At 33.9% G+C, this 16,645-nt stretch overlaps 2 protein-coding genes across 2 annotated transcripts; one reads left to right on the forward strand and one right to left on the reverse strand.

The window, feature by feature from the left end:
* Positions 1-9,950: 9,950 nt before the first annotated feature.
* LOC127083897 (protein DA1-related 2) lies at positions 9,951-13,451 on the forward strand. Its single transcript, XM_051024259.1, has 12 exons — positions 9,951-10,150; positions 10,495-10,652; positions 10,753-10,840; positions 10,937-11,051; positions 11,240-11,378; positions 11,578-11,661; positions 11,956-12,075; positions 12,190-12,402; positions 12,488-12,550; positions 12,653-12,768; positions 12,838-12,896; positions 12,994-13,451. Exons 1-12 carry the CDS (start codon positions 10,102-10,104, stop codon positions 13,326-13,328), a joined length of 1,539 nt encoding a protein of 512 aa, XP_050880216.1. The 5' UTR covers positions 9,951-10,101; the 3' UTR covers positions 13,329-13,451.
* Positions 13,452-13,521: 70 nt separating this feature from the next.
* On the reverse strand, positions 13,522-16,131 carry LOC127083896 (protein NRT1/ PTR FAMILY 5.6). The gene is made up of 4 exons (XM_051024258.1): positions 15,818-16,131; positions 15,502-15,719; positions 14,779-15,323; positions 13,522-14,495 (listed from the first exon to the last, which is right to left on the reverse strand). Exons 1-4 carry the CDS (start codon positions 15,963-15,965, stop codon positions 13,604-13,606), a joined length of 1,803 nt encoding a protein of 600 aa, XP_050880215.1. The 5' UTR covers positions 15,966-16,131; the 3' UTR covers positions 13,522-13,603.
* Positions 16,132-16,645: the final 514 nt, after the last annotated feature.

Raw genomic sequence — 16,645 nt, forward strand, 5'->3', positions numbered from 1 at the left:
TGGTAGATCATATATGCATAAGGTGATGAAATTTGAAGTGTACCTTGAGGAATTTGATCAACTGGTGAGATAGCTTGTTGGAGAAGTTACTCAAGATACCTAGTTAAACTAGGGTTTCCAAAGCAAATCACCATCAAACTCTTGAAGCAAACTTGATCAATATAACATGCAGAGATCATTGGGACTCATATATGATGTTCATAACCATTCTTGAATCAATTCTTAGTTGTGCGCTTTGTTCATGAGGGTCTGAAACCCCTAAATGTGATCAATGAATCAATGAGATCATGCCCTACCTACAAAAGAGTTAGATAGATGCAAAGACATATTTTTGGTATTTTAGTTAGTAAAATGATAATATACAAGTATGATATAATCACAAAGATGCTTGGTGATCTCTCCCAAAACAAACCCAATGAAAAGGGATAAGGAGGATGTCAAGGTGTGATCCCAATGCTTATGCTTATGATGGGAATGTATGAGGGATCTTAGGGTCAAAATTGGGGTCTTACATGACCCATGTAAAATCGTTCATGGAATAACCTCTCCAACTGACTCCATGTTTGAAAAGAGTGTGGAGGAAGTGTGGTGAACTAAGTGAAGGCGTTTTTTTAAGAGAATTTCAGAAATACTTCATTTCCAATTCTCATTGTTTACAATGTCACCAGCTTCGGTTTGATACCTGATGACATGTTCAACCATTGACTCACTAGTGTCGCCAGCAAACTTAGTGAATTTGGGGACTTTCCAACCCCTGGGCAACTTTGTTTATCGAACGAATTCTGACAAAGGAGATATAAAGTTAGGCATGTGGAGTCCCACATTGAGGTCATTCTGGGCCAAAATTTGTTCGGCCATATTGCCTATGTTGTTATGTCCTCCAAAATTGTTTTGTTGGACATGTCGAGGAACCTGATCATCATCTTGGTTTATCTTAACCATCAAAGGTCTAGGATTGCACTGACCTATATATTCTTCTTCTTCCCTATTTGGGATTCGTTATGGTCGACATCCCTAGTTTTGGCCTACATTCAATTGGGCCATCCTATTTTCAGGCGTTTTAACTTGTCCAACATTTGATATCTGAGGGGTTGGTTGAGGTGGAATTTGAGGCGTGCCAAAAAAGACAACTATTTTCCCCATTTGGTTCGCCAACAATTCATAGGTTTGGTTTGTATTCGTAAGTAAATGATTGAAAATGTTCCTCATTTGTTGGGTGAAAGTGTTAACCAAATCTAAGTTACTCTCGTCCATCTCTTGTCTCACTGCCATCATATAAGTGGTGTTCAAAGATAACGTTATCTGAGGGATGTATCATATCCCTCTTGGTCGTACCATATTGTTGATGGTCGAAGCCGAGATAAATTATGGATTATACGATGGCACAGTGACCATTGCATTATCACTAAAAACTGACATATTAGTATGAAGGTTAACCATCATCGACGTTGACAATGCCATAAGGGTACTCCTTATTATTCATTGGTATTGAAAACCCAAACAAAGGCCTTGTGAATGGAGGGCTAAATATGGTATTTCCTGGCTGTGGTGGGGGTGTATCCCTTTTAATGGTATCGATACAATTCATATTGATGATACCACCGGGGAAATTATCCTAATGAGCGTTGAAATAATTGTCTCTTCAACGGGGGGTATTGATGTTGATCCGTCGAAGGTTGATGTTGTGTTACAATGGGAAATTCAGAAATCTTTTACTGATATCAAAAGATTTCTAGGTTTTCTGGTTACTACAGAAGGTTTATTTAAGGTTTTTCAAAGTTGGCAATGCCTTTGACTCAATTGACTCGAAAGGGTTAAGCGTATGTGTGGGATGCTTTATGTGAAGAGAGCTTTATAGAACTTAAGAAGAAGTTGACGTTTGCTCCAATATTAATTTTGTCGAATCCAAGTGAGTCTTTTGTTGTGTATTGTGATGCTTCGATGATGGGCCTGACTGGTGTATTGATGCATAATAGACATGTTGTAGCTTACGCTTCTAGACATTTGAAGGTTCATGAGAGCAATTTCGATGAGATAGAGCGACATTTCTGAGTTCTAAGAGAGATTGTTGTTTCTGAGTTCTAAGAGAAAGGATGTATCGTGTAAAAGCAATGTAAAGATGAGTTGTTTTAGAGTTAACCCTAACACTTAATTTAAAATAATCAAATTGCCTTTATTTGTCACGTGAATTTATATATATATATATATATATATATATATATATATATATATATATATATATATATATATATATATATATATATATATATATATATATATATATATATATATATATATATATATATATATATATATATATATATATATATATATATATATATATATATATATATATATATATATATATATATATATATATATATATATATATATATATATATATATATATATATATATTATATATATATATATATATATATATATATATATATATATATATATATATATATATATATATATATATATATATATATATATATATATATATATATATATATATATATATATATATATATATATATATGATGTAGGTGTATGTTAGGGTGTCAATATATCATTTATATACTTTATAGTACTATTAAAGATTGATTGAAGTTTGAGGTGTTGGTGTACAATAGGAAGAAGATGAAGATGATAAAAATGGAAGAGAGATGAGAGAGAAAAATTATAACTAACTTTTCTCAAAATTGAAATTATGTTTCTTCGAATACAATTATGTTATATATGATTGCTTATATACTTAAACCCAACGAAATAAAAGTTAAATGTTAATCAAATTAAATCTATTTTAAATGTGAATTTGAATTAGTGTAATCCCAGAAAATAATAATTCATTTGAGTTAATGGAATTAAAAGTAAAAAAAAAAACAGATGTAATGAGTCAAATTCCTGGAAAAAAAAACTAAAAATCACTATAATATGTTGTTTTGGCGTAATGAATTTTACAACACCCTAAAAAGTATATAGAAAACTATTAAGTTTTATAGAAAATGTTACAAGATAATAATAAAACTAAAAACAGCTACATTACAAGTACGTGCATATAGTTATCATTTTTAGAAATATCAATGCTTTAAATTTAAAGAGAACGCATCTCCTTCCAATCTTTCTTTTTCGGTATAATTTGATTTGATAGGAAAACAGCTACATTTTTCCATTATTTAAACGATATGCCAACGCAAGTGATCGCATAGATTCTTGTGTGTGAACTGAGGAGGATGAATGAATGAAAGGAAACTTTATTATTGTTGCTTTTCATGTCAAACCGAAACAGAAGAAAGGTTTGTTTTGATATAAGGAATAAAAGGATAATAGCTAACATCTTGTCAAAAAAAGAGAGGATATTAAATAACATATAATATGCTCACAGCTTGATAATGGTATTTGAAAAAAAGGTAAAGAGGAGAAGTAGACAATAAGCTTAATTACTATTAGAATATTATTGTCAAATATTCTAAAATTGTTCATTAAGCAACTAGATTTTCAAATTTATTATAGAGTCATTTTTAGTGCAGCATATATACCATTTACCTACTTGGATTTATAAATTAAAAAACCCTTGTAAATTTGATTTGTCTGAAATTAAAAATAACAATATTTTCTTCTATCTTTTATATTTGACATTTGTAATGTTTTTTTTTGTTGAAATTGTCATTTTTATAATCAATTTTTTATAGATATTTTATTAGAAAAAATTATTATTATTTATAATACAATAATGATTTAAATGATTATTTTGTTATAATTATCTTATTCAAAGAACTACATTTAATATATGTTTGGGATTTAAAGAAATAAAAATAAGAAACAACTAAAAATTATAATCAAATTATTTTAAAGACCAAATATAAAAGACTCATTTAGAAAATATTTCATCAATTAAAATTGAATAATATCTTCACTTGAAATAAGGAGCGGTGGTAAAGGCGAATCAAAGTTCAGACATGATGGAGGGAGGTTGATATGTAAAGTTAATATTTTAACGTTTATATATATATATATATATATATATATATATATATATATATATATATATATATATATATATATATATATATATATATATATATATAAATGTGGATTGATATTGAATTTAAAATTAAATATTTAAATATCTCTCTCACACAAAAAAAGAAAAAAAAAGATAACAACAAATTTATCATTTGTTAGAAATAATTTGAAGAGAACGGTTGAACGTGCATTCCATTAGATTCATATCAATAGAGAAATTCTTGTGTTGAAAAGATTTTGAAAGAATTATAATTATTTTAGAGTGGTCGGTTGAAGTCGCTATGACCCAACACAAAACAAAATGAATGTTCTAGATAATTTTAGACTATGTTCAATAAAAATATACTACTAAAAATATACAAATTTTTAGAAAAGAATATCAAAGAAACCTTGTTCCAAAACATAGATATCTTAAGAAAAATTTAAGAATTTTCACAATCATTAAGAAATTGAACCGTTGTTAAAAGACAATGCAAATGTCATAGTGACATTATAGTTAAGAATAGATTCTTATAATATGCACCATTCATTATCAAATGTCAATGATGCCAATGGATAAGAACTTGTTCTTGCATATAAGTAGTACTAACATGCAAAGATGCACAAGAGAGCTTTAAGACAAACAACTTACTTGGTGAGTCGGTGAATGCTGAACAATTCTGATCGTTCAAAATTTTAAAAATATCCATAATCAATAATCTGTTCACATTTACTTATAAAAAAATTGATATTAATTATAAAAAAATTGATATCAATTTTAAAATTAAGAGTGATAAGGTTGTTTGATGATTCTTTTTTATTGACGAAGTGTTGCGAACCATTAAAATTTGTTAAGAAAATTTTGGTAATTTAAATGTCGTAATCGATTATTACGGACGTGTAATCTGTTTCAGGCATGTTAAAAGGTTAAATAAGTTGAATAAAAAGTGATCATGACGTTGGTGTAATCGATTACACATTCGCAGTAATCGATTATTATTGCTTTTATTTTTAGAGTTTTTAGCAGTTTGTATCGGTTACATTTTTTGTGTAACCGATTACAGCTCCGAGAATTCTATTTTCCCCCAATTATTTAATGTTATAACTTGTATCTCAATTCAGCTGTTTTGTCTATAAATGTCAAGGGGCATCCTCATTTTTGTGAATGAAAATATTCTCACCCTCAATTACTTTCTCTCTAATTACAATTCTCTCTTTTCATCCTCTCCCTCTCCACACTCAATTTCTCCACCATTCATCAATCTTCTGGTTCCAAGTTTTAACATTTGACATCAAGAGTTTAGTTCTGATCCACAAACACCTAGTGTGCAACATGAATTCTGTCTCCGATAAAAGAATCCCTGCAATTCTACCCATCCTTGATGCGAAGAATTACGACAAATGATGCAAACAAATGAAGGCGTTGTTTGACTACCAAGATGTTCTTGAAGGGATCAAGAACGTGGTGAGTCCTCTTGTCGAAGATGCAACGAATGCATAACGAGCAACACATAATGAAGAGAAGAATAAAGATTTCAAGGTGTTGTTTTTGATTCATCAATGTGTGGATGGTGACAACTTTGAGAAAGTTGATGATTGCGAATCGTCAAAGCAAGCTTCGGAAATCTTAGAGAAGGCATATGCAGGGGCTGACAAGGCGAAGGTGGTGAGGTCACAAACTCATAAGCTTCAACTTGAATTTATTCAAATTGAGGAAAAGGAGAAGACCAATGAATACACAATGAGAATTACTTGGTTAGTGAACCAAGTAAAATCATGTCGAGAAACAGTCACATAGCAGTATGTTGTCCCGAAAATCTTATGTTATTTAACGCCAAGATTTGACAACGTGGGCGTAACGATTGAGAAATCGATGGATCTTACGACGATGAGCAAAGAGGATTTGTAAATCTCTCGTTAGGCCCATGAGCAAAGGATGGTGGAGAGAAATTATGATAAGGGAAAGGCGGAGATCACTTTGCACGCTCGTTTCAACGAGAAGGACAAGAGATGGAAAGAAAAATGACCTATGAAGAGCAAAGAGAATTTTCAGAATTTTTGTGGAAGAGATTCCTAAGGTTCCAAAAATTCGACGTGTTAAAGGGGTGAGAGCATATGCAACAAAAATGATGGTCAAGGCAACTTTAGAGGCAAAAGGAAGAGGATTGACAAAAGCAAGGTGCAATGCTTTAATTGTCAAAGGTTTAGTCATTTTGCAAAAGATTGAAATGTGAACAAGAAGGAACCTCAAGGGGATGAAGTCAAGGTTGCTAGCAAGAGCTTGATGAGGAGAACTCACTCTTGATCATGATCACAAAGGGAGAATGCGGCAGAAGCAGGCTGCATGACAGCAACAACAACAATTTTGGAAACGCTGCAGAAGCATGTTGTAACCGGTTACCTAGAATCTATAACCAGTTACATGCAGAAGAAAATGTCATGATGAGTACGAAAGGTTTAGTTCAATGTAGTGAGCAATGGTATTTGGACTCCGGGTGTTCTACTCATATGACGGGGATGAATGATTGGTTTGTTAAAATCAATCGTGCCATAAAGAACAAAGTGAAGTTCGCGAATGACACCACTCTAGCGACCGATGGGATCAATGATGTTTTGATTATGAGAAGGGATTGTGGACATTCCTTGATTAAATATGTGTTATAAATTCTAGGAATTAAGTGTAACCTTCTAAGTATTTGCTAATTGCTTAAGAAGGGTTACAAGATTCACATGGAAACATAGGGCTACACATTACGGATGCAGATAGGGTTTTGGTCCAAAGAGCTCCTATGGTTGCCAATAGAACTTTCAAGGTTAAGTTGAAGGTTATGGAGCATAGGTTTCTTGCTACATCTGCGAGCCGAGAAGAGTGGATATGGTAATATAAGCTTCGGCATCTCAACTTTAGATATCTCAGTGCCTTGCAAAAGAACAAAATGGTAACAAGGTTGTCATTGATCAACATACCGCCTGAAATTTGTGAAGAATCTGTACAAGCGAAGTAACATAAGAGTAAATTCAGTAAGGATGAAGGTTGTAGAACCAAGAATCACCTTGAGGTTGTGTATTCGGACGTGTGTGGACCGATGCAAGTTGACAAGATTGGTGGTAATATATATTTTGTCACAGCCATCGACGATTATAGTAGAAAGCTTGAAAAATACCTAATCAAGAGAAAAGGATGAGGTGTTTGAAGTGTTTAAGAAATTCAAGTCCATGATTGAGCGAAAAAGCGGTCACAAGCTCAAAGTTCTCAAAATGGATGGTGGAGGCGAATACGTCTCAAATGACTTTGGGAGATTTTGTGATCAAGAAGGGATTGTAGATGAGGATGTAACACCTTATAACACCGTAGAAAAATAGTGTTTCCAAAAGAAAGAATCATTTGAAAATAAACATGGTTATAAGCATATTGAAGGGATAAAACTTTCCGAAAGAGTTATGGGGAGAAGCGGTATCCACAACTGCCTATTTGTAGAATATGTGTCTGACAAAGAAGCTTAAGAAGGTAACACCAGAGGAACCATTTGATATTCTTTGGTTTCATAATGTATCGACATGTTCTGCGACAGCTTAGAAAGAAGTTGAACGCTAAGGGAGAGTTGATGATACTTGTAAGGTATCACTCCATTAGTGGTTAAAAGTTGTATGATGTAGTAAACTGAAGGTTGTGATTAGCTGAGACGTCGTTTTCGACAAGATAAAGCAATTGCAATAACATGTAACCGGTTACTAGAAAGTTGTAACCGGTTACAACATTGAAAATTCAGTTTCTGTAGAATTTGAGAGTGCAGAAACTCCCATCGCCGAAGCCCGAATTGAAGAGAATGTGAAAAGATAAATAAGGCAAAGAGGTTTTCCTCAAAGACTCCAATATTGTGAGTTGTTCCGAGACAACGAAGTCAATGATGATGATGATGATTTTGTCCATTTTGCAATCATGGTCGAATCTGAACTTGTTAACGGAAGAGGTTATAAGTGATCCAAAATGAATTTGTGCTATGAAGGAGAATCTAGAATCTATTGAGAAGAACAATACTTGGGATTCGGTATATCTATCGGACGAGAAGAAGCTAATTGGTGTGAGATGAGTGTTCAAAGTGAAGAAAAATTCCAAGGGTGAAATAATCAAGCATAAACCTCGATTAGTTGCAAAGACATTTTTGCAAAGAGAATGCATATACTTTGAAGAGATATTCACATTGGTTTCTAGAATTGAAACCATTAGGCTAGTTCTTAGTATTGCGAATAACAATTGTCCTATATATCAAATGGATGTAAACTCTATATTTTTAAATTGGCCACTTGAGGAAGAGGTGTATGTAGAACAACCCCCTGATTTTGTCATGAGAAAACCAAGAGTTAAAGTTCTACAAGTTGAAGAAAGCGTTGTACGATTTGTAATAAGCTCTAAGAGCTTGGAACAAAAGGATATATGGTTTTCTAAAGAAGATTGACTTCAAGAAGTGTGTATTCGAACATGGTGAGTATTTAAAGACAAATACAAGTGAATGAGTGATTATCCTTTGTCTATACATAGATGACTTGCTGATTACGGGTAGCGACGAAAAGTGTATTTCAAAGTTCAAGAGTGAACTTATGAAAGAGTTTGAGATGACCGACCTTGGCCTCATGACATACTTCTTTGGAATTGAGTTCCACAAGTTCAAAAGGGGATTGCTCATGCACCAAAGAAGGTATGCACTTGAGATATTGAAGAGGTTTGAAATGGAGCATGAGAATGAGCAAAATGTTGATCCAACTCAATATAAGAGGCTGATTGAATCCTTGTATTACTTGTGCAATATGCGACCGAACCTGGCGTTTAGTGTCGGTATTGTGAGTATATTCAAGGAGAGACCGAAGATGTCTAACTTGGAAGCAGTCAAGACGATACTGAGATATGTCAAAGAATTGATTGACTTCGGATAGTTTTGTGTATAAATGCCAAAGGGCATCCTCATCTATTGATAATGGAAATATTCTCACCCTTAATTACTCTCTCTAATTACAATTCTCTCTCACTCTCTCCTTCTCCAGACTTAATTTCTCCATCATTCATCAATCTTGTGATTCCAAGTTCAAACAAAACTCATATAATCGTGAGAGCCAAGGTTTGAACCTTGATGTTAGCCTTCAACCTTGATAAATACATAATCAAGACCACGAAGCAACAACAATGACGAAATCACGAGAAATCACGAGACGACAACTTAAAACTTTTGATTGATACCGAAATGATTTCAAACCAAATACGAATGTGGAACACAATTTCAAAAATGTCCTAGTAGGGCTGCTATTCAGTCAATTTAACAAGGATTCATAGGTTTAGTCGAGCCCTTATGAAACCATGTCAAAAATCCTGACTTGATGTCATTCTTCGTTGTATTGCTTCTATTATAATTACATTAACATTTCCAACAACTATTACCAATATTGTTTATTTGATTTTCTACTCTATGTAAGAATGTAAAATATATGAAATCAAGAAGCATCCCCTCAAATTGATTTTCCACTCTATTCATATCAAATCATTTCATATTAACACCAACAACTACAATAATCACAATCACAACCTATACAACCATATCTCGCCACAACGAATGCAATGCACATCGCAACAATTACAAAATGATTGCAAATTTGCAATCGCAACATTCACAATCGCATATGTGACACCACATTATTATTTAAAAGTATGGTTTAAAACTTTCCCTCTCTGTCACAATACCTGTAATTTTATTATATCTCTGCATTCCACATTGATTCTCTCTGCAACACAATCCACCGTTGCTTAATATTCTCCCTCTCAACAAGAGAACCTATCTATTCTATTCTATCTTTCTGCAATTCCCTACTTTCTCTTCATTGCTTTCCAAGCCAAGAATCTCTCCCTCTGCCACTTCCATCTCAGATTCCTCTCCTCTCTTTTTCAACCACTATTAACCATGTTTAATTTACTCTTCTTTTCATCTCTCTCTCCAAACCCTTCTTTTCTCTCCCCATCGTTTTCATTTTCCATTCTTCCTTTTTCCTTCTCTTGCTCTCACATAGCCTCAAAACCTATACATATAACCTTCAACCATCACTATGGCTCCTCCTTCAGATATCAACCATCTCTCTAACCCTTGCATATATGGTATTTTACTTCTCTTTCCTCTTTCTTGTTCCTTCTGTCTTATTAACTAGTCATAAAAACTAGAACTTCGTGTAACTTGCACTTAGCATCCATACATTAAAGATTAATTATGAGTAGTTTATAGCTTATATGAAAATTATTTGACTTAATGTTATTGTTTGTCATAAAAATTGCTTATATATATATATGCACTTATTAGATAAATGCTTATGCTATAAGTGCTTAATTATGCTATGTATTGTATACCAACAAGACTCTAGTTGAAATACAAAATTGGATTCATACTATGGTTTAACTATTTCAATTAAACTCTTTATTGTTGTTGCAATTTTGGTGGGAAGCAGGGGATTTTTCTTCTTCATACTCAGAGAGAAAATCTGGTTTTATGAAATGGTTTGGTAAGATTTTCAAAATCGGGTCAAATAGAGGAAGAGTCGGGGGTCATCATCTTCAGCAGCCTATAGAGGAAAACATGGCTTGGCGAGCTCCACCTAGATCGTTGGTAAACAGAATCTCTTTACTAAACTATCTGTTTTTGTTCACTTATAGCTTAATGATAACATGAAACTGTTGTTTGTAAACAATATTCTTGATGCGAATAGGATAACCGAGCTAGAACGAAGAAAGAGGACGAGGATTTGAGCAATGCGATTGCACTTTCTTTAAATGAAGATTTGAAGATACCAGCAGGTAGGTACTGGTTTTGAAGGGGTTTCTTTCTTGCTCTCTTACTTTAGTTATTTTGATAATCAAGGATTGAACTTTTATTTCTGTTTTCTCATTAAGGATATAGATGGCGAACGGGAGCTGATGATGATTATGCAAAAGGACTTCAGGATCGCATGCATTCATCGCTACACCCTCCGTATGCCCCTTTACCGTATTATCCCCGGGGATACAGGTAATAAGATTTCTTCTAATTTGACTGATACATCAATAGCATGGTTGTTGAAATTTGTTATTGACTACTGCTAGCCAACATCGTAGAAGTCACGATTTCTGACATTGTGTATGTATGTATATATGTATGTATGTAACTATGTGTACGTGTGTTGTAACATTATAACTTATAGAATTGATAATGTGCAGCATGCCATCGCATACCAGATTATGTGGAGGGTGCAACAAAGAGATACTCTACGGGAATTGTTTGGGAGTTGAACAAAGTTATTTTCATCCAGACTGCTTCCGGTGTCACTCTTGTCATCATCCTATTACCGAGCGCGAGGTAGTTAAATCCTCTTGAAATTTAGAGGATATTGATGTTATCTATTTTCAAGCATTAACACACATTTACAGTCACAACATGCAGATGCACTCATAAATTAATGTTATTGAAGCTTTCAAAGCTATGCTTACAAAAACATTGATTGTAACATTTATCTTCTATCCTTCTCTTACCGTCTTTTTGTTTCTGTTGATCCAAGTTTTCTTTGTCAGGGAAGCATCCGTATCACAAATATTGTTTTAAAGAATTGAGCCATCCTAAATGTGAAGTTTGCCATCATTATGTAAGTTAGTTTTTTCCCTTCCTTTGCCTGGTTTTAAGATCTGTTGGGCCACCTGCTATCAGGTTTCTGCTATCAAGCCACCCACTATTTATTTTCAAGCTCCAGATGTCCAATCTTAGGCGTGGAGAGATGTGTTAAGAGTTAGGCCTAAACCACATTTCTTAACTTAATCATATGATACGGCATAAGAGATTTCCATCGGAAGACTAGCATAGTATAAAAAACATAATATCCTGTGTGTCTATTACTATTGACCTGCAATTTTTAACACATGATAGTTTATTTCATTTGCAGATACCTATAAATGGTTCTGGTTTGATTGAGTATAGGTGTCACCCCTATTGGAACCAAAAGTACTGTCCATCTCATGAATATGACAATACATCTCGCTGTTGTAGCTGTGAAAGATTAGAGGTACTAATATATTTCATTATTTCTTTTTAAGATCTAAGAGATGAGATTTTTCTATATATATATGTTTCTCCCTTTTTCTGATATGTATTTTTCGAATTATCATTTTCGTTGAAGTCTCGGGGAGAAAGATACTTTAGATTGGACGATGGACGGATTTTGTGCTTTGAGTGCATGGAATCTGCTATAACAGATACCGGCGAATGTCAACCTCTTTATCATGCTATTAGAGACTATTATGAAGGAATGAATATGAGAATCGATCAACAAATCCCGATGCTACTAGTTGGGAGAGAAGCACTTAATGAAGCCATTGTTGGAGAGAAGAATGTAATGAACAATCCATTCTTTGTTTTTCTGTCATAGAAATTAATCTAATTCCTCTTACTCTTTCTAATTGGATAGTTTCGTCCAGGGTTACCATCACGTTCCAGAAACACGAGGCTTATGCCTTTCAGAAGAGCAAACCGTCACCAGTGTATGATTTTCAAAATCTTTTTCTTTTGTTTTTACCAGATTAGAGAATGTTGAAACTCACTTTAATGTAGTTACGCGTTTTTCTGATTTTCTGTTGTTTCAGGTACATAAATGGTCAAAAATAGGTGGACATCGATTAATTGGGATGCGAGGTCAACCTCAAAAGTTGATTCGAAGATGTGAAGTTACAGCTATTCTTGTTCTATATGGTCTTCCGAGGTAGCTATTTATGCTTGTCATGATGTTAAGACTTTATAACAAGTGTTCTGATATTTTTATGCGATGCAGGTTACTCACAGGTGCTATCCTCGCGCATGAGTTGATGCACGGTTGGTTACGACTTAAAGGTTATATATATTATATACATTTCGATTTTTATCTCGGCACCAAATTCCTCAGTATTACGTAACTTAATTTTCGTCTCATTAATCTTAAACTAAGCAGGTTACCGTAATCTTGATCCTGCCGTAGAAGAAGGTATTTGTCAGGTTCTTTCTTACATGTGGCTTGACGCAGAAGTTATGTCAGGTTCTAGAACCAGGCCATCGATATCAGCGGCTTCTTCGTCCTCCTCCTCTTCCGCATCCTCCTACTCGTCAAAGAAAGGTGTGAAATCCAAAGTTGAAAATAAATTGGGTGAGTTTTTCATGAACCAGATTGCTAATGATTCTTCACCGGCTTACGGTGGAGGCTTTAGATCAGCTAATGCAGCGGTTAATAAATACGGTTTACGTTGTACTCTCGACCATATTCGTTTGACTGGTCAGTTCCCTATGTAATAAGAACATCTTCTCTAAGGAGTTTGGATTATAGTGTTTGGTGTTGGATTGGTTTATATCCAATAAGTATAATTCACTACTATTATACCTTCCTTGTTTTAATTCTAGAGAATGTTCTTCTTATTTGATGCTTTTCCTTTTGATCATTGTGTCCGTGTCAGAGTACGTGCTTTATATAATGCATATTTTAAATATTTATAGATATTATAAATCAAACTATTACACAAATACATTATGAGTCAAAGGTTTGATTCATATGAATATATAAAATAGGACTAGACCTTAGTATCCTCCATGATACTATCATCATCATCATCACTCTTGTAACCATTAGTTTCTATAGCTTTCATCTGTACTTTCTTATAAATGTACCTCTTTTCTATGAAGAGAAAGACCAACACATTCAAAAAACTTATAACTGCCAATAACCAATAAAACTTATCCAAACGACTCGAATTTATATCCTTCCCAATCCAACTCTTGCCATTCTTCGCTGTGACATAGTCCACAGCGATGATTAGAAATGTGCTTAAGAAGCTTCCAATTCCAAACACACTAAAATACAAGGCCAAACCCAAGCTTCTCATCGAGTCAGGAACTTCATCATAGAAATACTCTTGCATACCAACCATAGAAAATGCATCGCCAACGCCAGCGATCAAGTTTTGTGGTATCAACCAGTATACACTCATAGTGTTTACCTCTATTTCCCCTGTTGCCGAGATTTCGTGCTCGAGCATTTGAAGTCTCTTAACTTCTACTATGGCTGAAAGAACCATTATCATGGCTGAGAGTATCAAGCCAATGTTTATCCTGCAAAGGATACTGATGCCCCTTTCGTTTCCGGTGATTTTCCTCATAATTGGAACAAAAAGCTTATCGTAAATGGGGACGCCGATTAAGGTGCCAATGGCAGAAACAGAATTTAGGGAAGCTGGCGGAATTTTGAAACCGTTGCCTATGTTTAAATCCGTCGCAGCGGCTTGTCTGACAAAGAAAGTTGTGCCTTGTGCTCCACATGCTCCAGATGCTAACAAAGTTATCCATATCGGAACAATGTTCAATACAAGCTTTGTTTCCTCCACTCTTGTCAATGTTGCTAATCTCCATGGATTTACTTCCTGCTCAACGTATTCCTCTTCGATTATTGCAGCCTTGTCAAGAAACCTATTTGTTCATCAGTTCAAGTAATTAGTATTCGATAAGTAGTGGGAATACGATAGGATAATCTAAGTCAAGATTCGCAAGGCCCGAGTCTAACCTATTAACTGTCATAGGCTTATTTTAAGGTTTGATCTGTTTTATTTTTGATAAATAGTTCGAGCCGAGCCAAGCTAAGATTTAAATAGACTAGACCATAAGCACATTTTGAACAATTTGGCCTATTCTTACTCGTAATTTCAACAATTTTTCTCGGTTGGAGAAGGTGAATGTGTGATAATACTGATACCTGAATCTTCTGGTATGGCTCAGAAGCCTTCCTTGGGACTGATCAGAAATTGGAACTTGATACAATAAATCCGGATTTGAAGGACAACACAAACCCCTTTTCCTTATGGCCGCGACTAGGACCTGTAAAATCGGTAATAAAGGGTTTCCTTCCGTCTTTCGGTACCTGTAAAACGGCTTACCTACCCAGAAAGTTATGACAGCAATAGCCATAAAGCTAGTAAGTATTAGAGATGAAACTCCCCAGTTGACAACATCTTGAACATAAACAATCAATGTGGAACTAATCAACACTGCAAAGCACAATCCAAAGTTCCACCAGTTGAAGAAAGACAGTTTCTTCTTCATTTCTTCCAGATGACCATCATCAAATTGATCAGCACCAAAGCTTTGTAAGCATGGTCTAAATCCTCCAGTTCCCAAGGATTTAGCGTATATCGCAAGAAAAAAAACCACCTCGTGAACTTTCCTCGGCCGTTGACATATCTCCGTATTGCACGACTTTAGACTTGGGATGTATTGAGACATTGTCAACAGGCATAACCCCTAATTTGAGTTTCACAAGTAGAAATTAGGCTTATTTTTCACGTAAACCAGTATAAACCGATAAATCCTATCACCCCGTTTATCTGGCTTTTTATGGAAGTTAGGATAAACGAGGTGATAAAAGACGTAATCAGTTTTTTATCTAAAATGTACACTAACAAAAATGAATTTTTTTTACCATCATATATATTATGGATGACAATTGGACCATATAAAACCGACCGGTGTACGCATCAGCAACAAATCCTCCTACCAGAGGCATTAGAGTTGTTACTCCATACCAGTTGTTTACATTCTTAGCAGCTGTTTTGAGGTCTTCATGAATCACTTCAGTCAGGTAAGTTATAAGGTTCATTGAAATTCCATAGTGACTCATCCTTTCACTAATTTCAACCACTGCTCAAAATCAAATAAAAAGTGCTACTTGTTATTCATTCAACATGCATGCTTGAACACAATTTAACCATTGATGAAATAAACTAATGATATCTTACTGATGACAATGAGAGAAGCTTTCCATGCACCGGTCGAAGCGCGAAGAGGAACTCTTCCTTTATAATCAAAAGAACCATCATACACCCATTTCTCTTCATTACTTTGTTCACTTCTATCTCCTTTTCTCTTCTCCATGTCTTGCTCCATTTTTACAAATGGAAGAGACAAGTTAAAGGGTTTATTATATACACAATTGAAAAGGAAGTGTGGTTTCTATGATTGGTGATGTCATTAGTCAGTGACATTTGAAGTGCATGTATAAAGGGAATTACCCCTTCAGTTTGTTCTGCATTGTTGAAAATGAAGCTGCAAATATGATACATGAATTTAAATGAATCTAATAATTTTAAATTCTTGTCTAAAAATTCTGAAATGGACCTTTTTAGTTCATAATCAAATGATTGCAACTAATGATATTTTGTTTGTTGACAACCATACATTAATATTTTATACAGTTTGTACAGATTATTACACATGGCTTAAAATATTGCAATATTAATGTTAATAATGAAAAATAAATATAAATATTGAACAAAGGTAGGATATTTATATTTCCAATGTAAAATAAGTACTATTAAAATGTAGATAGTTGTTTATAAAGGTGTTTGCACAACAATAAATAATAAAAAAAAAACATATAGAATCTTAATATGAAGTAAAAAAAACACAAAAAGTGAGGTTAAATTGTGTTACACTATTTCTTTCTTTTTAAAGTTCTAGTCAGATTCTAAACACAAAATATAGAATCTGAATTAGAGGTAATTGATAGACATCGGATAAGTAATGAAAGAAAGAAGAGCGACACACAAAGTTATCTTGATTCCTCT

Source organism: Lathyrus oleraceus, chromosome 5 (assembly GCF_024323335.1).
Source record: "Lathyrus oleraceus cultivar Zhongwan6 chromosome 5, CAAS_Psat_ZW6_1.0, whole genome shotgun sequence".
In the NCBI taxonomy this organism is placed as follows: Eukaryota; Viridiplantae; Streptophyta; class Magnoliopsida; order Fabales; family Fabaceae; genus Lathyrus; species Lathyrus oleraceus.